The 27,071-nt window shown below is 36.5% G+C and overlaps 1 protein-coding gene across 1 annotated transcript; it reads left to right on the forward strand.

The window, feature by feature from the left end:
* The first annotated feature begins 10,831 nt into the window (after positions 1-10,831).
* Positions 10,832-26,732, forward strand: PDP2 (pyruvate dehydrogenase phosphatase catalytic subunit 2). Its single transcript, XM_053701332.1, has 2 exons — positions 10,832-10,961; positions 21,522-26,732. The coding sequence occupies exon 2, from the start codon at positions 21,587-21,589 to the stop codon at positions 23,195-23,197; it is 1,611 nt and encodes a 536-aa protein (XP_053557307.1). The 5' UTR covers positions 10,832-10,961; positions 21,522-21,586; the 3' UTR covers positions 23,198-26,732.
* The last annotated feature ends 339 nt before the right edge of the window (positions 26,733-27,071 follow it).

Raw genomic sequence — 27,071 nt, forward strand, 5'->3', positions numbered from 1 at the left:
GTTACAGAAAAAGTACTGGGAGAGGATTACTGGGACCTTCCTGATTTAACAGGACAGGGAGCTTTCCACAGCAAAAATATTTATTTAAAGATCTAGGCGCTATTTAGCCGTTTCAAGATCAGGTGCAGACCCCCAAAAACAATTATAACTTCAGAACATGTTAGAAAAGATAAGGTGAAACAGAAGAGCTATATGAGATACTGTGTAAAGAAGGGGGATTTCAGCACTCAATAGAACTTCATTTTACCCAGATAGGTGTTTGGCTGGAAGCTATCAAGAGACACATACACGGATGCACATAAGTTCAGATAGCACAGCAAATTTATTTACAAAATGACAGATATACTGAAAAGACATTTGCATCTTGTCTAGGTACTGAAAAATATATTACTACCACTGCAGTGGGATATTATAGACAAAATACCAAACGTAATATATTAAGTGAACTGCTAAAACAGCAACAATGATTGACTTATGATCATATATACGACCTGTTTTAAAGTCCTCCTTATGGTTCAAGGATAGGAAAAAAACACAGGTTCATAAGAAGTCCGTTTCTGCCTGGGCCCAGGCTCCAAGTAAAGGAGAGAGTGTTTTATGGAAAATTTTAAAAGCTCTTTGCTTGCTTGTAATCAAAACCTTTATAACAAAACTCATATGCTATGCCTCCTCCGGAGGAGAGCATTAATACAGATACCCGGACCGCTACTTACCGCAAAGATCCGGAGGAGAGTATTAACACAGATACCCGGACCGCTACTCACCGCAGTTTCCTGGAAAGCTGCGCTTGTCGTGGGTTACAAGTAACAACACAATTTGGTTTGTAACAAAGTATCGTACATCCATGCTAGCTAGAGAGGACGTCTTTACCTCGGAGCCCTAGCATATGAGTTTATAGTTATAAAGGTTTTGATTACAAGCAACCAAAGAGCTTTTAAAAATTTTCCTTTAAACACTCTCTCCTTTACTTGGAGCCTGGGCCCAGGCAGAAATGGACTTCTTATGAACCTGTGGTTTTTTCCTATCCTTGAACCATAAGGAGGACTTTAAAACAGGTCGTATATATGATCATAAGTCAATCATTGTTGCTGTTTTAGCAGTTCACTTAATATATTACGTTTGGTATTTTGTCTATAATATCCCACTGCAGTGGTAGTAATATATTTTTCAGTACCTAGACAAGATGCAAATGTCTTTTCAGTATATCTGTCATTTTGTAAATAAATTTGCTGTGCTATCTGAACTTATGTGCATCCGTGTATGTGTCTCTTGATAGCTTCCAGCCAAACACCTATCTGGGTAAAATGAAGTTCTATTGAGTGCTGAAATCCCCCTTCTTTACACAGTATCTCATATAGCTCTACTGTGGCACCTTATCTTTTCTAACATGTTCTGAAGTTATATATATATATATATATATATATATACATATAAATATATATGTATGTGTTTCTCTGGAGTATCATAGCCAGTGCCTCACCAGTCTCTAAACTCACTGCATGTCGCTGACACATTCCTTTCAAACATATGTGGAGTGTGAGTACACGCATGCGCTAATTTGAGATAGCAAAATCCAACGAGGGAGCAAAATCCAACAGAACACCGTAGTTCTGTTGATTTTTGCTACCCCGTCGGAATTTGAGCAGGCGCACACTTACGTCACTGCTTTCCACATATATTGTAAAGAATGTGTGGAATGCGGTGATGTATATGCATTCATGCGCACTGACAGGATTGCAAATTCCAACAACTAGTAGCAAGTTTCAACGTTTTGTCTGCGCATGCGCACCGCACCCACCCTCAAAATGTACACAATAGTAAACAGTTTGCCCAATAGTATTTTCCACTAGCTCCATATATCATCACAATTAAAGGTGACTCCTAAATTCATTAACTTGTAATTTATGAATTTAGGAGTCACCTTTAATTGCGATGATATATTGAGCTGGAAATTACTAGTGGACAAACTGTTTACTTAAGTTTATGTACATTTCGAGGGTGCGATAAAGCGTTGAGACTTAATACTAGCCATCGGAATTTGCTACCTGTCAGTGCACATGAGCACACCTACATCACCGCATTCCACGTATTCTTTACAACATATGTGGAATGCAGTAATGGGTAGCAAATTCCGACAGGTTAGCAAAAATTGACAGAGCACCAGTCCTGCACGTGAACATCATGTTCTTGTTATACATTGTAAAAAAAAACATCTCATTTTAATGAGAACAGACCTTCTCAGACCTTCTCAGATTTAAATGCACTTCTTTTTTTTCAATTATTATTTATTATTTTATCTTTAACCAACACAAAAAAGACAATAAACAAATACAGTAGCAAATTAACAAAACAGGTCATACAGTGAATATTCATGAAGACGCAGCTTCCATCATAATAGAGAGAGAGTCACAGCTCCCAAAATTGCTTTGTACATTAAACCAAAAATTGAAAAAAAAAAAAAAATCCAATCAGACCAACTCGGCTGGCTGGATCCTAAAGAAAAAGAAGAAAGCAAGTAAAAGCAATACAATTTAACTACTCCTGCCATGAATTAAGCAGAGAAGTTGTTCAAGCATCGAACTCCCACTCGTTACCCCTTCCTTTCTAGGCAGAATATATGAGTCAGCTGTAGGACAACCCAAAAACAAAACAGAAATCAAGACAAGACAAGAAACGAGACAAGAAAAAAAACAAAACAAGACAAAAAACAAGACAAAACACAAAACCAGACAAGAAACAAAAAAAAACAAAAAAAGAAGGGGTATATTCCTCTCCTCCTCCCCTCCCGCCCCCCTACCCCCACACCGGCTAACCCTCCGGACAAACCCCACCCGGCCGTTTGATCCAACTATGTGGAAAGACATTCAATAGGGTCAGTTCCGCAAAGCTCGCTGATGATAAGGGGGAGAGAATCAATTTTTGAAGGGTGTTTGGATAAGATAAAATAACAGGGGACCATCTCCATAAAAACTTCTTAATACTTTTCTCCGAGGCATCGTGGAGATGGTATGATTCAAAAACAATTTGGTCTTGAAGTGTTTTAAATACCATGGCTAATCCTGGTAAATGCCTAGTTTTCCAGTTTTTCAGTATACAATATCTAACTGCAAGTATAATTGTGTTTAAACTATGTATGCAGCATCTTGCCATAAAGGCTTCTTCTTACCTTGGTCAACATTCCAAGCATAGTCCAGAAAATTAATTAATTTGCGAATATTTTTTGTTGGGTTTCTGGCTACCATAAATCTGGTTTGATCTGGATGCATAATTTTATACAAACAGATGGATAGTCTAGAGGCGATGATGGCCATTAATATTTTATAATCTATGTTCAAGACTGAAATTGGTCTATAAGAGGCCGGGTCTTCCAGGTTTTTACCTTTCTTTAAAATGAGTGAGATGTTCGCCGCAGAGAAATAGCTTGAGATAGGATTCATTGTACCAAAATAAAAATTAAAAAGTTTTCCTATTATCAACAGTATATCCTCACCAAGGCATCTATAGAACTCAGCGGGAAATCCATCAGGTCCCGCTGCTTTGTTCATCTTTAAATTATCAATAGCCTTTCTGATTTCTTGCGTTGAAATCGGGGCATTAATAGCTGTTAGATCCTCACTAGGTAACTTGGGAACCTTTATCATATCCCAAAAGATATCCTGATTATCATTATCTATTACAATACTAGAGTAGAGCTGTTCATAATATATACAAAAAAATTCTGATATTCCCTTGGTCTCAATAACTCTACCTGTATCTGTTTGAATAGCAAGAATGAGATTTTTCTTTTTTTTAATTTTAGTAAGTTTGGCCAGATATTTAGCAGAGCAGCCATGCACACCTCTAAAGTGAAGATTTATTTTTGCTTCTTCCTCTACTAGCTTTTGTTTAAAAAAAAAGATCTCTTTCCTTTCTTTTATCTCTATATTTTCCCCAATTGTCCACTGTGGGATTTAAACAATATTTTCTATAAGTATTCCTTACTTAGTTTATGATTTGAATTTCTCGTGCTCTACTCTTTTTCTTTGCTATACTTACATATAATTGAATCTCTCCCCGCAAAACCGCTTTAAAAGCTTCCCAAAAGATTTCCGGCTTATTAATATAGTTTAAGTTCTCGGAGTAATAACGCTGCCAGGATGCTTTTAAATAATTAACAAATTTGGGATTGGTATATAGATAACGAGGAAAGACAAATCCGGGTGTTTTGATCCTTTCCTTGTTACCTGATAAGAAAAATAAAGATATAATAGCATAATCTGAGACACTAATCTCTCCTATGTCGCTCTCTAATTCCTGCATCAAAAATGTTCCAGAGATTAAGAACAGGTCTATTCTGGAAAATGTTCTATGTGCTTTGGACTCGCACGAAAATAACAACTTGTCAGGGTTTTTTAATCGCCATATATCCACTAGTTTTAACCTAGTGCAAAATTGTTTTAAAAATTTCGCGTTTCTGTTGTGAGCCGATATATTTTTTTTGGAAAATCTGTCCAAGATTGGACAGAGAGTTCCATTAAAATCTCCCCCTAGAATTAAGTTCTCAGAGCTAAAAGGGAATAATTTCAATTTTATATTTTCCCAAAATTCTCTGGAAAATTTATTTGGAGCATCGACATTACATATCACCAGTTTCGTATTTTTTAATTGAATTTGGAGGAGAATATATCTGGCTACCGGATCTATTTCTACTTTAATTATCTTATAGTCTAACCCTTTATGTAGGAGAATAGCTAACCCACATTTTCTACCAGGCCCGGAGGTAGAGATAACTTCCCCTACCCACTTTGTCCTCAATTTCGCTGCTTCTTGCACATTAAGATGAGTCTCCTGTAGGAGAACTATGTCGGGTTTATGACTTGCTAACGTTTTAATAACAAGTTTACGCTTAATGGGGGAGGTTATTCCCCCTATATTCCATGATAATATTTTAATTCCCTCACCCATCTAACATCAGACTCTCAACACAGTGCAGCTCAGGGAGGTAGCCAGGGGCACAGCCAAGAAGTACGGCGCGAGGGGAGGGGCAAGAGAAGAGAGGGAGAGAAGGGAGAGAGGAAGAAAGGAGAAAAAACAAAACACGTAAAAACAAGCACCATATATACATGTATCAATTTTGCTAACACTATCCAATGTAGGCAACATATTTTCCCTATACTTAAGGGCGCATCATAGAATTCAACCTACTTTTTATCTTAAGATCTGTTATAGCCTGCAGTCCGCTTATAGCGTTTCCATATATTTTTTTAACTTCTGAGGCATCTTCAAATGAACGTCTAACACCTCGATCTTCTACTATAATTTGTGCTGGATAAATCATCCGTGCTTTCAAACCTTTATTTATAAGTTGCATGCAGTGCGGGGCCATAGACCTTCTTTTCGCAGAGGTCTCCGAAGAAAAATCCTGGAACATTAATACCCTACAGTTACCAAATAGAGGGGGTTCTGACATTTTAAACAATCTCAAAAGTTCAACCTTGTCTTGGTATTTTAAGAGTTTAAATAGATACACTCTATTTTTTAAGACACCATCTGAAGAGACTTTCTTAGGACCCAATCTATGAGCCTGTTCAATCATGAGTGGTAGCAATTGAGAGGGCATCCCTAATGAAAGGGGTAATGAAGTGGAGGTAAATTTTAATAGATCTTCAAATTCTGGTAATTCTGGGAGGCCAACTAGTCTAATATTGTTACGCCTGGAGCGATCCTCAAGATCCTCCAGGCGAAGCTGCATATTTTTGATTTTAGATTCTTGTTTCTGTATTATCTCTGCGGATATATGAGTCTGATCTTCTAGATCAGAGATTCTAGTCTCCGCCTCTGTTAACCTATTTGAGAATTGTCTCACTTCAGACGACAACGTGACTAATTCAGTGGAAATGGAGCCTAGTTCCTTTTTAATCACTTCAAATTGGGGAGAAAATATTTCTAAGAGTTTAGATGTAAGCTCTTGCAAATCAAGAGGGGTCTTGCTAGGCTCCATTGAGCTATCTAGACTTGTATCAATTGTTTTGTTTTTCTTATCTTTCACTTTTGCAGACATTATGGGTGAAACAGTTTTTACCTGGGTGATATATATTTCCATTAGAAATCGTGCATAAATTAAAAAAACAAAAACACACACAAGGCCAGGAAAAGCCTGGCTAAGCAATACATGATTATATAGACCCTGTGTATATCAATGTGATTCAGATATATAAATGAACAGACAGAAGAAAAAAGACAGCAAATTTGAAAAGAAGAGCCTGCAATATACCATTCACATGTAATCAGTCAAATAAATATTCTATGATGCATGTTTATCTAATTCTTTTTTGACGGAATATTAACTAGTAATAAGAAAAGAGAAAAAAAAAACTGTAGTAACCCAGCCTATCACTTTCTTATATTGCTCACTGGCACTGAACTAGTAGCTTACTTTATATACAATTTATCAAAATTATATCAAAGTTTAGATCTTTTCTAGGCAATTCCCAGATATAGTTTAATTACTTGTTATATATACAGAAGATCATTTTCATGCATCATGAATACAAATTCCTAGAGGATTAATCTAATAACTCCAGTTAGCTTTCCCTGTGTATATGTCGTTACGAAAAAACAGACATAAAAAAAAGGCTCCTAGCACCTCTGCACAACTACAGGTTAGCAAATAAAAAAGAAAAAAAAATAGTACTTGAGGCAATACAAATCAAATTTTCCCAGTATAACATAGATTTAGCATTTATATAACTAGCACCCAATATTTACATAGTAACACATAGGGGATTTTTTCTCTTTTTTTTTTTTTTACCCAATCAATTGCTGAAATAAAAGGAGCATAAGAGCTTCTCTTTGCGTATATTGCTGTGTTGTAATGTCTCTCTACACAATGCAGGCTAGGATAGTATAGCAGAGAAAGGTCCATAAACAACAGTACATATATTTAAACTCACGTCTTCATTTGCCCAGTATACGGACCCAGAAAAGCTAATCAAACTGTCACCATGCGTGGTATAGTAGGCCTGACACTCCCCACCTTGGGCTGGATGTGAGTTTTAGCTTTTTACCTTTCTCTGAGGCTTCCGTATCCAAATTTAGCCAAGTACCATCAGGTTCCTCACACACCTCCACGTCTCATTGGGCAGATTGGTGGGCTTGTCTCATCCGCTCTCTCCTATTGGACCCTGCGCTCCGTCTGGCTCTAACCACCTAGCCACTCACGGGGGTCCGGGGATCTACAGCCTTCCGATCCGGAACAGGGAAATCGCCAGACAGAGTGCCCTAGGAGGCAAAAGGTATAACCCCACAGCGGGCACTCTGTATGCTCACTCCAAGCACAGGGCGGCAAAAGGGTTTCGGGGCCGATAACACTGCCGCCTAGGAAACAAGGCTCGCACTTGCCCAGCCCCTTCAGGGGAGTCCAAACTGGGAACTGCAGGTTAGATACACATTATACTTTTTGTAGGTTTTAGCTTTAGCCCATGTTCACAATCTGGGATGTCGATTTTTCTTCTGCCTTTATTTAAATTGACAAGCGAAATTGCGGCTCTGACCAGGGAGCCAAAGATTAGTAATAGGCGGTTTTCCTGCGTGGGCTTGAGATGCTATAGCCCAGCTCCCTAGGGTGCTAACCACACCAGCAACGGGAGCAACCGCACAGGGAGATAACTGAATAGGCTGTCTGTGCACACACTCCACGCTACACGCCAACCTCGGCATGTGCTCTGCTCAGTACAGCTCCTCCCACTGGAAAGCCGTCACATCTTAAATGCACTTCTAATCTCCACTCTGTTACAAAAGTTACATTTATATAAGTACATGTATATGCTTATATGTATATAAAGCATTTATAATCTTATAGGTGTGTGGGTTTATGGCCCAGGTTACTACATGTAAGTTACTGTAAAAGGACATACTGATGATATGTGTATTTGTGCTCTACCAATATATGAAAACCATCTGGAAATTCTCATTGATATTACAGGTTTTCTCTTTCTTTCTTTCTTTCATGGGCAACAACACTGATAATCCACTTTAAAGTGAAAGTAAAGTTTGCTCTGTTGCTAACCGTAATTACAATTTAGCTTCTAAATCAATAGGACTTTCATTCATTACATTTTTGTTACTTGTGTGCAAATCAAGTTTTACTTGAAATAAAGTACTAATTTTGCCGTTGATAAAAACAACCTGTTTTTTGCTCTGCTAATTACTTCCATATCACGTTTTTGTGTTGGCCAATTGAAATTCTGGCCGTTAGGCGGCCGTGAAGCAACGGCATTGCCCTATTGTTGGATATGAGCATGCGTTACATCTTATATCTTTACTTTCTGGTGGAATGCGCGATTCGCGCATGCGCAGAATATTTTGGACTGAATGATCATAAACGTCATCGGCTTTCAGTCACTATTTGATACATTGAAGCGCATCGCATTGCAGACGTATTACAATGTAAGTGCCTTGGTCCGTTTCAAAGGCTAAACCAACCAATATATTGAAATTTATACTAACATTCATGATTCATATAGAGCAGCAATTTTAAACAACTTTCCAATTTACTTCCATTAACAAAATGTGCACAGTCTATTTTATATTTAAACTTTTTGAGTCACCAGGTCCTACTGAGCATGTGCAAGAATAAGTGTGTATGCATTGGTGAATGGCTGATGGCTGTCACATGGTATGTGTATGCATTTGTGATTGGCTGATGGCTGTCACATGGTACAGGGGGAGTGGAAAAAGACATAACTTTTAAAATTGTCAGAAAAAAAATCTTCTACTCATTTGAAGTTCAGACTAAGTGCTACTGCATTGTCTTGTTATCTTGCATTTGTTGATTATGCAAATCTACTGTGTTGACTGGTCCTTTAATTGTGAACAAACAGCTGAGGAGGCTGTGGGGGAGGGGTGCAAATTCCAGGACATGTAAAAAGTAACAATCTGAGCTCCTCCTTTCTGGTTGGAGTAGAGCAAGCCAAGCACCATTTTCAGAGGTACTTTACAACAAAAAACATTAGGCATGGATCCGGCAGGATCAGGCTTTTACCCACACCCCAAACTAAATAATGAAATTTAGTTTAATGGCACTGATAAACTTTTCATTAGGTGGTACTAGCCAGGCAAAACAGCAATTCATTTGTCTTTTACAACTTCATTGTTTTTTATATTGTATGATAACAGACATCCCAACCTGCAAAAACTCATTTCAGGGAGGTGGCTTCACCCGCTACTGCGCCGCTACCCCCCCCTCCCAGTTAAATATTGAACACCTTGAAACCCTAAATAAGATAGAGACTTATCATTTAAGTAGATTCCCACTTCATTTAAAAAAAGTAGCTTTATTGCACAACCACATACAACAACCCTTTTTTTCCAGTGATCGTACGGTTGTTGAATGCTTAAATATTTTAGAATACGAAGTTTAATTACGTGCAGTAAATAAGGTAGCATTTGTGTTTTATTTTATTAAAATCAGTGGGGGCTTTTTGGTTACTGAGTTCTATAACATCCCAGCAACTAAAGGCATTCCTTAAAGAAACACGTTTCCAGATTTGGGACATATTGGATCATGGTACTTGGAATTTCAGGGAGATTGCATTCCATTTGCTGGCATCAGGGAGCCGCTATTACAATCAGGGAGACTCCCTGAACTTCAGGGAGAGTTGGGATGTCTGTGATAAGCAGGCTTGTCCGTGTTACGTGTATAAAGCTCGCTACGAAACAATGTTTGTTCTCATGCGGTCTTTGTTACCTATATTTCATTGATTCCTTTAAAATGCGTCAGATATCAGCGCCAAGGGAGCCAGATCTATTTATCCCTTATTTAAACTTATTTAGTGTTGTGTATTATTTTGACTGTAAATTGGTTATTATGTAAGTGTGGTGCATTCGATAAAAATGTTATGAAGATTATACGGTATTTAGCTGGTCACAGCCATTAGCCAGCTTTTGTTGTTGTGGGCGGCGGTGGAAGAATAAGGAAGGAACAAGAAAGAACTGTAAGTAAAGAGGCGGAGTCATGGAAAGGAATGTGTAGTATGATGCATCAGGATTCAGCAAAAGAAAACACATGGCGTGATGATGCATCATTTGTTGTACAGAAACACAATATTATGCAGCACCACACGCTATAGTTAGAATTAAAATGATTACGTAAAACACGGGCAGACAACGTTATACAGTACTGTGTTTTATTATTCAGTGCATGAACACAGGTCTTCATAATACATAGCCATCTTAAATACTGAGCTCAAGCTGCTGACCACAGGAGACTGAACAGTTATATGAATGTGTATAGAATGGAACACAATTGTGTTTTCAGTTGAAGTGCTGCCACTTTTATAAAATCTGTTTATCAAAATGAAGATATTTGTCTTTATAACTAACTTCACATGAGCAGTTTTCTTGCAAGAAGTGCAGAACACACAAGGCTGCACACAGAGCCTGCTCTGTGTTTTGTGTGTGGGACGGGCAACTGATGAGAAAGCTACGGGAGTGAAGCACAGTTTGTCCCTGGGTCTTAGGAACAAAATGTCTACAGACGTAAAATTGTACGAGATGTGTTTGACCCAATTTGCCAGTTGCTAATTTTTTTAATAAGCTTGCTAGCATTTTATTTTTAAATCCATGCCAAGAGCAAGTATTTTTGTACTTTGAACTATGTAATTGCGTATATACTTATAGAACTACATTATATATGGATACCTATTATGTTAGTAAAAGGGAGTGTAAGGAAAAGCAAGAGCAGATTGGTATTTGGTAGGTATTAGTAACTGAGAGTTGTGGAGGGAGTGTCTATATGAGGGAGGGGGTAAATCAGCACAGAGTGGCTCTCAGTAACTGGCAGGTCACGGAAGGGAAGAGGAGGACCCGGACATATATACATGCATCAGCAGCTGCTGCTCGAATTCTAATCTAGACGGCTTAGAAGTTGTGTCTGTGAGCGGGAACGCTATCTTATTTAATACCGCTGGAACTGGTCACTGGTAAGAGGATCCATCTCTCAATAAATCTGGTGTTTGTTTATAATGGCAGGCTAATTATTGAACCTTTAAACAGAAGGACATGAAATTGCTGACTGACATCCCAGCAATTCCTTATCTAGAATAATGCGTTTACAAAAGTAACATTGTTGGCAAATAAGGAGGCCTTTTCTATAGTCTGCATATTATATATAAATGTTTGCTTAGTAATTCTCAGAATAGTCTTATGGATATAGGTACCTTTTTTTTTATGAAATGTTACCACCTCTGCTTAAAGGGGCATTCCAGCCAAAACCGGAATCCATATGAATACATTTTAGTTTTGAATTGAAGCATTTTCGTAATATACATGTATTGGCAATAATGCTTCTAATAAAAGCCATAGCTGTTTTAAAAGTGTATTTAAGTATGCAAGCTGCACTAGCATTTTAAACTGAGAAATTGTTTAGATAGCCCAAGGTGCTTGTACTATCTGGTAATGACTCAGTTTGTTAATTGCTGACATGATGCTAGCCCCCCTGGTGCTCTGAGCAGCTGCAGTATTTAAAATGCTGGGGCACTGAAAATGTCTAGCTATGCCTCACATGCTAACATTAAAACAGTGATATATATTTTACTAGGAGCATTTTTGCTAATACATGTATATACTATCTATGTGTATTTAGATTTTGACCGTAACATCCCTTTGTTATTCAGTGGATCTACTACTCTAATACATTTAATGTAATGTCAAGCTATCACTTTTTTTAAAGGTGATGTCTAATCCGTCTCAGCACTGAGTTCCTCTGTCTAATACAAATTCAAATACATATACTGATAGCTTTTATTATATCACAAGTTGAAGTAATCAGATATGACCTGTCCCCCCCCCCCCCAGCTGATTATTGCCCATGGTTTCCTCATTTAGATAACTGTTTCGAAATAACTCAGAAAATTGCACAAAATGAGTGTCAGCCATCCAGATTATTTAGTAAATTCAGAATAATAAAATAGGCATTAAAACAGACCTAATTGTGTATATGTAATTTAGGTTACTTTTTGTGACCAAGACTAAGAGTATGTCTTGTGGTTTAAAGGGACATGCTGGTTGAATTTTACATTTTAAATGCACATGTAGTTCAAATACAACAGCAAAATTAGATTCTTAGTGCGCAATTTGTTCTAATAAAAATATCTCCTTTCTGTGAGAGCTTACTAAGTTAAACGGACAGTATACACTCATTTTCATATAACTGCATGTAATAGAAGCTACTATAAAGAATAAGATGCACAGATACTGATATAAAAATCCAGTATAAAACTGTTTAAAAACTTACTTAGAAGCTCTAAGTTTAGCTCTGTTTAAAAGGTAGTTGGAAAGCCCACTGCAAGTGGGAAATAAAACACTCCCCTCTCTTTTGCATATGAAAAGACCCTTTACACAAACAGGAGCAAACTGGAGTAGGTATCTGACGGTATTCTCATAAAACTTTGGGGCTGGGTTAGGAGTCTGAAAATCAGAGCAATGTTATTTAAAAATAATGTCCCTTTAAGCACTGTATATGTTTATTAAGCACTGTGTGATAATAATGTTCAACATATTATCCTCAAGCCTACCTTAGTATGTTTTATGCAAATAAGCTGAATTTCAGCAAAGCAAACCAAGATTAAAGGGACATAAAACCCACATTTTTCGTTTACGACTCAGAGCATGCAACTCTCCAATTCTTATATTTGCTTTATTCTCTTGGCATCCTTTTGTTGAAGGAGCAGCAAGGCACTACTGGGAGCTAGCCAAACAAATCAGGTAGGCCAATTGCAATGAGGCATACATGTGCAGCCACCAATTAGCAGATAACTCCCAGTCTACCTATGTGTGTTTTTTTAACAAAGGATATCAAGAAAGCCAAGCAAATTAGATAAATTATGTAAATTTTGATGCTAAAGTGACCAGTTTTTACAAATTTGATTAAAAACAGGGGCACTTTAATTCATCAAAATTTACATTTCACTCGTGTTGTGAAAAAATACTTTTAATCTTCACAGCTGCTCCAGCTTCCTCCGCCTGTCGCAAAGCCTCTTCCTGGGTCTAAAATGAGGAATCCGGCTTCCTCCAATCACGGCGTTGAATGAGACACTGATTCCCCCCCTGGGGGAAGCTGTGATTGGAGGATGACCCATCCATCATTTCTGAACTCAGAAATGGCTTGCGACGACCGGGGGGAAGCTGGAGCGGCTGTCAAGTTTAAAAGGTACGTTTTTTTTTTTTTTTTTTTCACAATTGAAATGTAATTTTTGATTAATTAAAGTGCCCCTGTTTTTAAAGGACCAGTCAACAATATAAGGCACCATTATAAGATTATTCTGCTTAAAAGTATGTGGAGCTGTACCTTTTTTAATCAACAGCAAGCAGGCTCCATAAACGAAGGTTTTGAACATTTTATAGCTTTCCCTGTCCCCCATGGTCATGTGGCTGCAGCTCACAAATGAAAAATGCATATACGTATATGCATTTTAATTTCACTGCGCATGCGAAACCAGAAGTGGTGACGTCATCGGCATCACGCTTCTATGGTGGAGCAGTGCACGTAAAAGGTTGTGCACTGTCCACAGAAGCAGAAGAGCGCCTGCTTGTCCAGGAGACACAATCTGCCTGCCTGTTATTCTAGCACAGGTATGGTTTATTTTAGCGCTGCTCTGGGCTGCCAATGTTAAGCTCATTTTAGCAATATACAAACACACATGCAAGATTAAACATGTTGGTTCTAATAAGTAACAAATACATTATATTTTTGTATAAAAGTGTAGTTGTTGTTTTTTTTTTTTTTCTGAAGTAAAATGATGTATTTTTCCTTTGCCTAATGAAATCTGCAGGTCATGCGTTCCTCTTGTATGCCCTATTGCAAGGAAAAAAATGCGTTTTACTGTTGAAACTATATATAGTAGGGCATTACTGCTCTTCAACAAAGGATACTTTCAAATATTGTCAATTTTGCCTTATTCTCTTTGATTCCTTTATTGAAGAGCAGTAATACATTACTGGGAGAGCTGAAATCTAGTTGTGCATTGCAGCTCTTCAAAAAAAGGACAATTAGAGAATGAGGGAAATTAGTTAAAACTTGTAAGCATCCTTTGAAGAGCAGTAAGGCACTACTGGGAGATAGCTGCTGTTTGGTGGTGGATGAAGATTGGATATTAGTAGTAGGGCATTACTGCTCTTCAAGAAAGGACATTTTCAAGTATTGACAATGTTGCCTTATTCTCTTGGTTTCCTTTGTTGAAGAGCAGTAATGCATTACTAGTAAATAGCTGAAAGCCAGTTGTGCATTACACAAAAAAGGACAATTAGAGGGAAATTAGGTAAAACTTGTAAGCATCCTTTGTTGAAGAGCAGTAAGGCACTACTGGGAGCTGCTTTTTGGTGGTGGATGAAGATTGGATTTTAGTAGTAGGGCATTACTGCCCTTCAACAAAGGACACTCTTAAGTATTGTCAATGTTGCCTTATTCTTTTTTTTCTTCCTTTGTTGAAGAGCAGTAAGGCACTACTGGGAGCTGCTTTTTGGTGGTGGATGAAGATTGGATTTTAGTAGTAGGGCATTACTGCCCTTCAACAAAGGACACTCTTAAGTATTGTCAATGTTGCCTTATTCTTTTTTTTCTTCCTTTGTTGAAGAGCAGTAAGGCACTACTGGGAGCTGCTTTTTGGTGGTGGATGAAGATTGGATTTTAGTAGTAGGGCATTACTGCCCTTCAACAAAGGACACTCTTAAGTATTGTCAATGTTGCCTTATTCTTTTTTTTTTCTTCCTTTGTTGAAGAGCAGTAATGCATTATTGGGAGATGGCTGAAAGCCAGTTGTGCATTACAGCTCTTCAAAAAAGACAGAGAATGAAGGAAATTAGGTAAAACTTGTAAGCATCCTATGTTGAAGAGCAGTAAGACACTACTGGGAGATAGCTGGAAGCCAACGTTCATCATCCACCAAACAGCAGCCAAAATAAAGTTGTGCATTAGTGCTCTTCAACAAAGGACAGTAAGAATTTGACTTTTGAATTATTTTTTCCCAGAAAACCAGTAGAGTGCTTACAAATGTATGATAAATAAAAAATACTTTATTTCAAGGACTAAATTGACATGAAATGGAACAGCTCCTGCTCTAAATGCTCTTCAGCAGAGCTGCTCCCTTTCAGCTGTGCCTGCTTGACAATGGTGCACAACAGAGGAGGGGTCACGTGCACGCTCACATGCACACACAATGGGGGAAAAAATGCAAATATGCTAATCTTGGATTGGAAGACAAAACTTGTCCCTCATAGTGAGCCCATCCTCCTCTAGGCATGGGAGGTGGTCACTTCTCAGAACAATTGGTAAACAGACATCAGAAAAGTACGTTTTCTAATAATTTTATTAGTTTTTTTATTTTGAGTGCTCATATACATTATAAACTTAATCAGCTATGTGGCTGTATATTTATTTTGTTTTTAGTTTTGGGTATTGTGCTGTGTTGACTGGTCCTTTAATCAAATTTTTAAAAACCGGGCACTTTTGCATCAAAACGTACATTCACTTTACCTGGAGAATAAAGCACTTTTCTGCAGACATGCTGCGTTTTCTGCGATGACATCTCAGATCACAGAATGTTCTGCCCTAGGGGTGGTAGCAAACTATTTGTTTCAATAAGTAAACCGTTTTAAATCCGTATTGTTGATGACAGCCTTATGCATTATCACTTTACCGATAATATCAATTTCTAAATGCCATTTTATTTCATGTAATTCTATAACATTTTAATACACAAACACATAAGTGCACTAATAAACCTAACGATAACATTTTAGTTGTGTACATATTTGATATTTTAAAATAGCAAGGACTTATTAAACTAGGAAATTATTATTAGCATATGAACTGATTACAAAGTTTTACATGGTCATGAGGGGGTCTTCAAGTAGATTAAAATAGACTTCCTTTATAAAAAGGCATTTTTGCTATGTATTTAATTTTGCAATTTTTTTTATTTTTATTTTTTTAAAGTAGTTAAACTGATGTTTCTGTGCTGAATAAACCAACTTTTTTTTTCTGTTAAAGTTGCCCACTTCAAACAGTGAGCAATAGATGGTATATGTCAGTTGTTCACAAACATGCACTTGATTTAAACACTTTTCTTTAAAGTGATTGTAAATCCTAGTGTTTCAAAAACGCTAGGATTTACCATCACTAAAAATAAATAGGACTTTGTCATCACTTTATAAAAAAGTGTGATAGACTTACCCTTTCTGTGCCGCCGCCTCCTCGCTAAACTCAGCAGCTCCAGCTGCCCCTGGCACAGCACTTTGAGGTGACGTTACCTCCTCTAAACTAATAGCCATGCTAGGATACAGCACAATGCCATATCACTAGCATGGCTATTGGTTTAGAGGTGCACCTCACTGAAAAGAGCAATATGCCATGGGTGGCCATAGACGCTGAGTTTAGCAAGGAGGCCGCAGCACAGAAAGGGTACGTTTTTTTTTTTATTGCACTTTTGTAAAGTGATGACTGAAAGTCCTATTTATTTCTAGTGATGGCAAATTGGATTTTCCATCATGTTAACCTATGTTTTATTATCATGTACAAATATGTTTAGCCAATGCTGGTTTTATATATATATATATATTAGAGCTGCAACAACTAATCGTAATAATCGATTATGAAAATAGTTGTCAACGAATCTCATAATCGATTAATCGATTAGTTGGTTTGCAATTAGTTGATCTGTGCACAACACCAGCTGCTTCACTCCAATGAACTCCTGCACATGGTATTGTGTTTTATGGTTATGTCCTTAGTCTAAAGGACGTCTACTTTTCACTTTTTCAGGACATTATGTTTACAACTACCTCTGGCTTATGTGCAACCCAGATATAATAGTCATCATTTGGATTGTTTATATTAAATCTGGTGATTTGGAACTATGCTTTTCATGATATAGTGCCAAGCTTGTTGTTTACACCTTGCCCCTAGATTGATGGGAGTTATTTAAATTGATGTGCACTATTATCTGTTTGCACAATTATTAGCGTATTGCTTGCTATTGCTGATTATATGTACTGTATAAATAAATGTGTAAGGCTTTGTCCTGTTATTGATATACAATCCTTAGCGCTTCTGATTTTGTTTTTTGTTTTTTTATATTTTTAATAAATTGTGATAATATGTACTAGATTCAACCTTTATAAGTATATATTCGTTATTTTTAGAGCGGACTAGATATTTCCCCGAACCTTATAGCTGGTTATTTACCATTGCATATAGATATTCAAGATGTTTTTATGTTAGAATTAAAGGGACACTGTACCCAAATTTTTTCTTTTGTAATTCAGAAAGAGCATGCAATTTTAAGCAACTTTCTAATTTACTCCTATTATCAATTTTTCTTCGTTCTCTTGCTATCATTATTTGAAAAAGGCATCTAAGCTTTTTTTTTTGTTTCAGTACTCTGGACAGCACTTTATTGGTGGATGAATTTATCCACCAATCATCAAGGACAACCCAGGTTGTTCACCAAAAATGGGCCGGCATCTAAACTTACATTTTTGAATTTCAAATAAAGATACCAAGAGAATGAAGAAAATTTGATAATAGGAGTAAATTAGAAAGTTGCTTAAAATGTCATGCTCAATCTGAATGACGAAAGAAAATTTTTGGGTACAGTGTCCCTTTAAGTCAATGGTTACTTTATTGAGAGACCCCTTGCCAAGGTAGAAAACACTTAGCATTGGTGAAGAGCTAACAAAAGATAAATATCCCACTTTGGTGAAATTAGCAAAACCCTACTTATACACCTCAACAGCCTTTTCTCTGCTGCAGGAAATATAGCTGCAAACAGAGAACCAGCCTTAGCCAGAAGCATGTGGACATGTTGAGATTTTTGCATTTCAATGCAAAGTTTCTGAAAGAGTGAATAACAGAATGTTATTAACAGTGATAGTCTAACTCTTTCTAGTTCTACCTCTTTTCAAACAGTTGGTGGTTTTGTTTAATTATAAAACTGTGCTCTGCTGCTTAAAAATTGAAGAAACAGTTGTGTGAATGTAAAGTTTTAGTCTGAAGTTTTATATTTGTAACACTCATTATGTGGATTTTATTTAAAACATAGAAAATTATTATTGATTCTCTTTTTATCCGATTAGTCGATTAATCGAAAAAATAATCGGCCGATTAATCGATTATGAAAATAATCGTTAGTTGCAGCCCTAATAAATAAAAAAAAAAAAAAAAAATATATATATAATCTCCAAATGGCTATGTGACACAGTAGTGCAAAATAATTGTATGCTGTGGAGATAAGATTTGCAGAAGGTCCTTTAACACGTGATATTGTGTGGGGAGGAACTGTTACAAGCTATAGGGGGAAGTGAATGAACCCATTCACCTCGCCTTTTTTTCCAGCAATTACAGAGAACATGAGGCACAGAGTCTACAAAGATTTAGATCTGAGTGGAAAAACACGGATATCTAAAGCATATGTTTAAAAGATTACAGTAATTCAAAGTTATACAGCTTATCTGTTTGAATTGAGAGAAGTACATTTTGGGATTCAATAAAGGGCAGGATCATATAATTTACTGAAATATACTACAGTAAGACATTGTGCATGAAAAATGTAATAGTAAATCATTTTGTCACTCAAAAGAACACACACTTTGGAGTGAAAATGCATAAAAATTGAACTATTTTGGTCAACACATACAATCACCATATATGGCAGAAGATCACTATATATGGCTTATACCTCTGTCACTTGATAAAACTATCACAGTGATTCTTAAAAAGCAGGTAACAGGTGTGTGTGTGAGAGCAATTTCTAACACTCCTGATTTAAATTTATGACCCAAGTAAGCTTCAAAAACTGGCAAATATATTAGTTTGTACGCTAAAGATATCAAATTTTTTCATTAACTTGCATGTGTCTAGAGCAAGATGGCAGTAGTGTTTGCACTGCTCATTTAAAGTGCTTCAGACACATCTACGCTCCTGGGCCTACCTACTCCCTTTTTTTTTTTTTTTTTTTTTTTAAACAAAGTATAATGAGAACAAAGTAAATTTTTGGTAATACAAGTTAATTGGAATTTTTTTAAATTGCATATTCAAAGGACAACTTAAATACAGTAAAATCATATAATAAATAAAAATGCAATAACAGTTTTGTTGCTGGCCCCTGTATCATGTGACATCCATCAGCCAAACACACTCAACGCTTACAAATGCTCAGTATTAATAGGTGTCTCAGAAAAATTACTTTTAAAAACAAAAACTTCAATTTTGTTAATGGAAGTAAATTGGAAGTTCTGTTATAACTGCAAATTATGATTCAATCTAGTGTCCCTTTAAATCATGAAAGAAAAATATTGGATTTCAATTAAATTATCTACAGTCTAGTCAAAATTAAACTTTCATGATTCAGATAGGGCCAGCACATTTTTTAACTTTCTAAATTACTTTTATCATCAAATATGCTTTGTTTTCATGGTATTCTTAGTTGAAAACTAAACCTAGGTAGGCTCATATGCTAATTTCTAAGCTATTGAAGACCGCCTCATATCTCAGTGCATTTTGACAGTTTTCCATAGTTGGACAGCACTAGTCCGTGTATCATATAGTTTACATTGTGCTCAGTCCTGTGGAGTTATTTGAGTCAGCACTGATTGGCTAAAATTCCAATCTGTCAAAAGAACTGAGTAAAGGGGTAAGTCTCCACAGGCTTAAAGGGACATTAAACCCAAAATTTCTTTCATGATACAGAATACAATTTTAAGCAATATTCCAATTTACTTCTATTATCTAATTTGCTTCATTCTTTAGATATCTTTGTTGAAGAAATAGCAATGCAGATGGATGAGCCAATCACATGAGGCATCTGTGTGCAGCCACTGAGCCTATCTAGATATGTTTTTCAGCATGGGATATCAAGAGAATGAAGCAAATTAGATAATGGACGTAAATTAGAAAGTTGTTTAAAATTACATGCTCTTTCTAAATCATGAGAGAGAAAAAAATTGGGGTTCATGTCCCTTTTTAAATACAAAAGTAATCGGAGGTAAAAAGTGTATTAATATAACAGTGTTGGTTATGCAAAACTAGGAAAGGGGTAATACTGGGATTATCTATCTTTTTAAACAATTTCAAGTAGACTGTCCCTTTAAACATTTATGATTGAGAAAGCATGCAATTTTAAAATTAGGTTCTAAATTACTTCTGTTATCAAATTCATTCTCTTGGTGTCCTTTTTGAAGAGTAAATTTATGTAGAATTCTTAGCAGCTAAGGAATGTGCACATGTCTTCAATCCATTTAAAGGGACAATGTACTGTATTTTTTTTCTCTTTGTTTTAATGACTTGTTCTACCAGCTGCAGAGAATAAAATATGAGAAAATGCTTCTTTAGTTTCATTTTTGCATATGGAATAGCTCTTTGTTCTTTTGAAATCACAGCCCATTTAAATGGGTGGAGCTTCCAGGGAAATCAAATATCCTTATTTTATCACTTTCTGTACACACACATGATTATTTATATTCTGTCTGTATACCAAAGTCAAATATTTGCATTGTATTACTTATAACCTCCACTGGGAGTGTCATTTCTTCTGTTGGCTATGTTTACACTGCTTTTTTTTTTTTCTTTTTTCTTTTTTTTTTATAGCCAATAGTATAGGTAGGGATACCATAGTCAAAACCAGCTATTTCAAATTCTGAAATAGTTATTAAATAAGCTGTTTGTAAGCAAGTTAATGCACTGCAGTAGGTAAAATGGATCATTGGGAACAAACTAAAGGACCAAAAAAAAATTAGGATACAGTTTCGCTTTAAGTTTCGGTTCTAAAATGTAAAGTAAATATAATATAATAAAGTATATATAAAAGTAGACAGTTGAATTGTTTGGAAATCTTTTCAGAACTTCAGCATATTTGCAATTAAAGGGACAGTTCACCCCAAAATGTTCTCCCCTTTAAATTGTTCCCAATTATTAATTTTGCCTGCTAGAGTGTTTTAAATTGTTTACAAGTAGCTCCTTTACCCATAATTTGGCATTTGAAATAGCTGATTTAGCTTGTGGTATCCCAACCTATACTGAAGTATGTTCTATTGAATAGCCTAAGTAAACACAGCCAGCAGAAGAGATTACACTCTCAGTGGGGGGCATGATATTTAAGTAATGATAATTTTGCATTGTTCTCTCTAAGTATTGAGCTTTGTTTTTGTTTTTTTTTAGACAAATATAAGATAAGGAAGCAAGTGTGTGTACATAAAAGTGATAACATAATAAGATCTGATAAGCTCAACCCATTGTAATAGGCTGTGGTTTAAAAGCACAAAACCAGCTACCTCATATACACAAACCGAAAAATGCAATTTCTTATAAATTTTATACTCTGCAACGGGTATAACAAGTCATGAAAATACATTCATATAAAAACAATTTTACAGTGTACTGTCCCTTTAACAACAAATTTTAAAGCATCTCTCAATGTAAATAATAGAAGCGATATGCATTTAATTTATAGTAGATATATTTTTAACTGGCTATTTTTCTTTTATTAAAGGAACTACAATTGGATCCTGCTAATAAGCACCAAATTTGATCTACAAGCAAGTTTTTTTTCTTAGGATGTCAAGATCCCTCCCTGGCTGGTTTTTAGGTTCAGCCAAAGAAAGTGTTGCATTGTTAAAAGGAGACAAACGCTTATTCTCAAGATGTGTACTAAGCAGAGATCACACGAAATGGAAGCGTACACGTATGGGGAGACCATCTATCCAGACCTGTTTCTCCTATCCAGAATATGAGAATAACGTCTCCACAAGAAAATCCTTTAGTTCCCATTCGACAGAAGAACGTGTGCAGTTTCAGTTGTCCCCATCCTATGTTAATCACATACTTAGAGTAAATGAGCTGTCCTACAAAGTGCCAGAAATTGATGGAAAGAATCGAAGTACTATTCTAAAGTTTGATAGCAACCAGCTGTGCTCCAACAATCCATGTGAGGATCGCAGGAGTGCAGCCACCTGCCTACAGAACAAGGGTCATATTTTTGGAGTGTTTGATGGACATGCAGGAGCTTCATGCGCTCAGACCATTAGTGAGCGCCTTTTCTATTATATTGCTGTTTCCCTCATGCCACAGCAAACGCTAGAAGAAATTGAATATGCCATGGAACATATAAAACCTGTGTTTCCAATTCTTCAGTGGCACAAGCACAAACATGATTATTTGTATCGAGAAGCAGCGTCACTTTACATAAACCACCTTAGGGTTTATTGGCAAGAGCTGATAGATCTTGATAATGAAGCAGGAATGAGCGTTGCAGATGCATTAACTTATGCCTTTCAAAGGCTAGACTCTGACATCTCTTTAGAAGCCCAGGCTTCCACAGAGGATGTACTTATTCGGAACATTACGCTACAAACGGCTTTTTCAGGAGCCACAGCTTGTGTGTCGCATGTTGATGGGGTTCACTTGCACGTTGCAAATGTAGGAGACTGCAGAGCAATCTTGGGTGTACAAGAGGAAAGTGGAACATGGTCTGCCCTACCTCTTACAGCTGACCATAATGCCTTTAATAAATCTGAAGTTCAAAGAATACAAGGTGAGCACCCACCTTCTGAGGCACACACAGTTGTAACTGACAACAGATTGCTGGGCGTTTTAATGCCTTTTAGGGCTTTCGGAGATTTTGGCTTCAAATGGAGCCAGCAGTTGCAAAAAAATGTATTGCACAATGCTTGTGACCTTAAGCCATTAAACATTTATCGGTATTCTCCTTTAAATTACCTCACCCCTCCTTATCTAACTGCTAAACCAGAGGTTACTTATCATAAGTTACGCCCCCAAGATAAATTTCTTGTTCTGGCTTCTGATGGTCTGTGGGATATGATGGAGAACCATGAAGTGGTTAAGCTGGTGGCTGATCACCTTTTAGAACTGACTTTTCAACAACCAGAAATAACCGTAGAAAACCGCAGTTTGGGTTACATTCACAATCTCTTGATGAAGAGACGATTCAAGAGAAGACAGCCGTCTGACCTGAACGTTGCAACACATCTGATTAGAAATGCCATAGGAACTAATGAGTGTGGTGAACTTGAGCAAGAAAAACTGGTTGCTATGTTAAGTTTGCCAGAGGACATAGCCAGAATGTACAGAGATGATATCACAGTCACTGTGGTTTTCTTTAACTCAAATGTTATAGAAATGCACTACAGGGAGATTGAAAGTTTTTAAAGGCTATAACAATTTGATATTTTCTGTTTACATAAATGTTGTATTTTTTTTTATTACCCATGATGCAAAACGTGTTTAATACAAATCAGGCTTGTCTAGCGTAACTCCCAGAGGGCAAAAAGTGAGCGGCCATTTAACTGTTATCTGTGCCTTCCCTTTTTATCTTTTAATTAATCTGAATGCTGTATGTGTCTGAGCAAGGGATGATTTTTATGTGCTCTGATTTTATGATGACAATATTTCTCTTCAAGTAAATGTGAAACATAGTGTGTGTGTTTGATTCTGTACAAGAACATAGTTCATTACATCATTTACAGCGTTTGCCACAACAGTGCCTTTAGATCAGGACAAAAGTTCTCTTTTTAATATTAAAGAAAAGTGTTTTTTTCTTTTTCATTTGGTTTTGTTATAATAATATTTTTTAACATTGGGGGGGGTCAATTGCAGTCACATCACATGAAAAGGTTGAATGCCTTTATTTAGTCTGCTTTTTTTCTAGTTTAAGAACTTTTGAAAATGAATATTAATAGGACGATGCATTAATATTCAAATAGTTTTTATGAGCCCCAGTAGATTCCAGCAGTAGCTTGAAGGTGCACAATATAAAATGTATGTGCTTTTTAATAATTAATAAAATTCCTTGTTCTTTTAGTATCCTTTGTTGAATGAACAGCAATGCACTACTGCGAGCTATCTTCACACATCAGATAAGCCAATGACATGAGTGGCGTATGTATGCAGCCACTACCTCTGCTAAAAGAGGTTGGAGAGCATGCTGCAGGTTTTCTGATACTGCTACATAGTGATTCTTTAGAACAGGACTAAACTAATTTGATAAAGTAGGCTAAGCAAAATTACAAATTGGGCGTTTCCAAGAGGTGTTTGTCTGGGCAGTTATAGATTTGGATCGTAAAGCCTAAAAATGTGTGTTTTTTTTTTTTTTTAAACCTTTTTGTTTGCGGCATTTTTTTTTGCAATGCATTGTTTGCTGATATATGTAACATGCACTTTTTAAATTGCTTAAATGTGTCTGTAATTCCTATTATGTCAACTCTCTTTAGGGGGGTGTATAGATGACTTCTTTGATTATGTAACAAAAGTATTGGACAAGGGAGGAACAGTTGATGTAGCATATCTAGATTTCAGCAAAGCATTTGACACCGTCCCACACAATAAACTTATTCACAAACTATATCTCCTTGGTCTAGATTCAAAAATTGAGGAATGCTGGCTTAAGAACAGAAAACAAAGTGTCTTAGTAAATGGAGTTCACTCAGCAGAGGGGGCTGTTACTAGTGGTGTTCCTCAGGGGTCAGTTCTGGGGCCTGTTTTGTTTAACATATTTATCTGCGATATCAGCAAAGGGCTACAGGGGAAAGTATGTCTCTTTGCAGATGATACAAAAATTTGCAACAGAGTGGATGTTCCAGGGGGGGTAGACAAAATGAGAAGTGATATACAACAATTGGAGGATTGGACGAACGACTGGGATCTAAAGTTTAACACAGCAAAGTGTAAAATAATGCATTTAGGGAAGAAAAATCCAAATGTTAATTACAGACTCAATGACACTTTACTGACTGTTACAGACGAGGAACAGGACTTGGGAATTATTATTTCAGATGATTTAAAACTTAGTAAACAATGTAGTAATGCAGCGAGTAAGGCTAGCAGAATGCTTGGATGTATTGGTAGAGGTATTTGCAGCAGAAATAGTAAGGTTCTTATGCCACTTTATAGATCATTAGTTAGGCCTCATCTTGAGTATTGTGTGCAGTTCTGGAGGCCATATCTTCAGAAGGATATTAACAAACTTGAATCTGTGCAAAGGAGGGCTACCATAATGGTACATGGTCTAAAAAATAAAACTTACCAGGATAGGCTCAATGACCTAAATATGTATAGCTTAGAGGAGAGAAGGGAAAGAGGTGATATGATAGCAACTTTCAAGTACATTAAAGGGTTTAGTAAAACTGAGGCTGTGGGTATTTTACATAAAATGGAAAATTCAAGAACAAGCGGTCATGAGCTCAAGCTAAAGGGTAGTAGATTCAGGAGTAATTTGAGGAAGCACTTCTTTACAGAAAGAGTGATTGATTTATGGAATAAACTTCCTCGAGGTAGTAGCAACAAACACTGTGGGGGACTTTAAAAATGCATGGGACAAGCATAAGGCTATCCTACGAACTAGATAAGCTTATACTGTTAGGTAAGGTCGGGCAGACTTGCTGGGCCTATGGCTCTTATCTGCCGTCAATATCTATGTTTCTATGATACACCTATTGGTTTACTTGCAGGCTATATGTTCTGGCATTGGTGTGTTGTGAATTCTAGTAGTGTTCCATAGAAAATATCCTCCTCCATATGGACTAAAAGCATTTTTGTTTAGACATTGCTGACTATCAAGTGGTCTGGGTGACACGTCAGAAAATATTAATTTGGAGCATGTTTGAGCATTCATGCAGGGGCATTATTTGGCCTAGGCAAACAAGGCACTTGCCTAGGGCAGCAGATTGGGTGGGGGGCAACACTTTTTGAGTCTCATTACACACACTCACTACACGCACACTACACACTCGCCATATATATACAGACACGTATATACACACACGGACTTGAACAGGAACATTTACTGTGGAAATGCGATAGTCACGTTACAACCTCACCAAAAACTATTATGGACAAAAAATGGCCTAAAATCTGGGGGGCCGCAACATTTTGAGTGCCTATGGCTGCATAAACCCTAAATATGCCACTGCATGCATGATATGCTTTTTCACAGAATTTATTAAACATGGTGAAATCATTTACATTCATCAACACATCTCTCCATCTAGAAACCCTGAACTATTGTTAATACTTTAATTTTGATAGTTCAGTTTTCTGTCTTGTTGATGTTTACAATAAAATAGGGGTGAAATATTCTCTGTCACTTTTTTTTTTTTTTATTGCTGTCCAACAGACAAAGTGTTAACGTCAACAGCACAATTCCCTAAACAAAGATAATTGGGTGTGTTGAAATTAGAACAGTTGCATAAGAACTATATACATTTACATGTACTGTATCTAAATAGCACTAAAAAGCCACCCAAACATGGTACAGTAGGGTTCAGTGTTCTCTCCAGGACCTTTTTTATTGAACTCGAATGAGCTAATATTTCTATTTGTCAATGTTTGTTGCAAAAATTATCATTGAATCAATTTGTTAAATTTTATTAATGCACACGTTGGATAGCTTAAGTAACTATTCTAAATAACAGAAAATGCTGTAATATTGCAAAGCATTTCACTGTCCCCACCCGGCTACTTCATATTGCCACCCGACTGGCAGAATTTTTTTTTTTTGTGTGGAGAACACTGAGGGTTATATGTACAAATGATAAAGCTGTTAGTGGTAAATAATACGAGGTGCACTTTAAATGTTTACATTTTGTACATTAACATGTCTGCATCAATGGTTACTTATTAAAAACAAGTCTATGACTCACAAATGTGTTTTGTATGTTTGTATATTTAATAAAAATATATATATTTATTTTTATGATTCAGTGCATGCAGTTTTAAGAGACTTTCCAATTTTATTTCCATAAGCAAAAATGTGCACAGCCTTTTTATATGCACACTTTCAGAGGCACCAGCTACTACTAAGCATATTCAATACAGAAAAAAAGGTCCTGAATACAAGCAAATAGTCCTATATCTGTATCAATTCAGACCCAAATTGTCTGATTCATATAATGCAAATGAGACAAGCGTGGGGGTTGTCTGATGCAACTAAAGAGTCAATGGTATCAAAAAGAAAAGAAACACCTTTTAGGCACACACTTATAAATGCTAGATAGCAGTGCAAATAGTACATGTAGATGAGACCAAA

The sequence above is a fragment of the Bombina bombina genome, chromosome 1 (assembly GCF_027579735.1).
Source record: "Bombina bombina isolate aBomBom1 chromosome 1, aBomBom1.pri, whole genome shotgun sequence".
In the NCBI taxonomy this organism is placed as follows: Eukaryota; Metazoa; Chordata; class Amphibia; order Anura; family Bombinatoridae; genus Bombina; species Bombina bombina.

Bases quoted from the DNA above. Each gene is read 5' to 3' on its own strand.
- PDP2 (XM_053701332.1), top strand. From the start codon at position 21,587: ATGTCAAGATCCCTCCCTGGCTGGTTTTTAGGTTCAGCCAAAGAAAGT.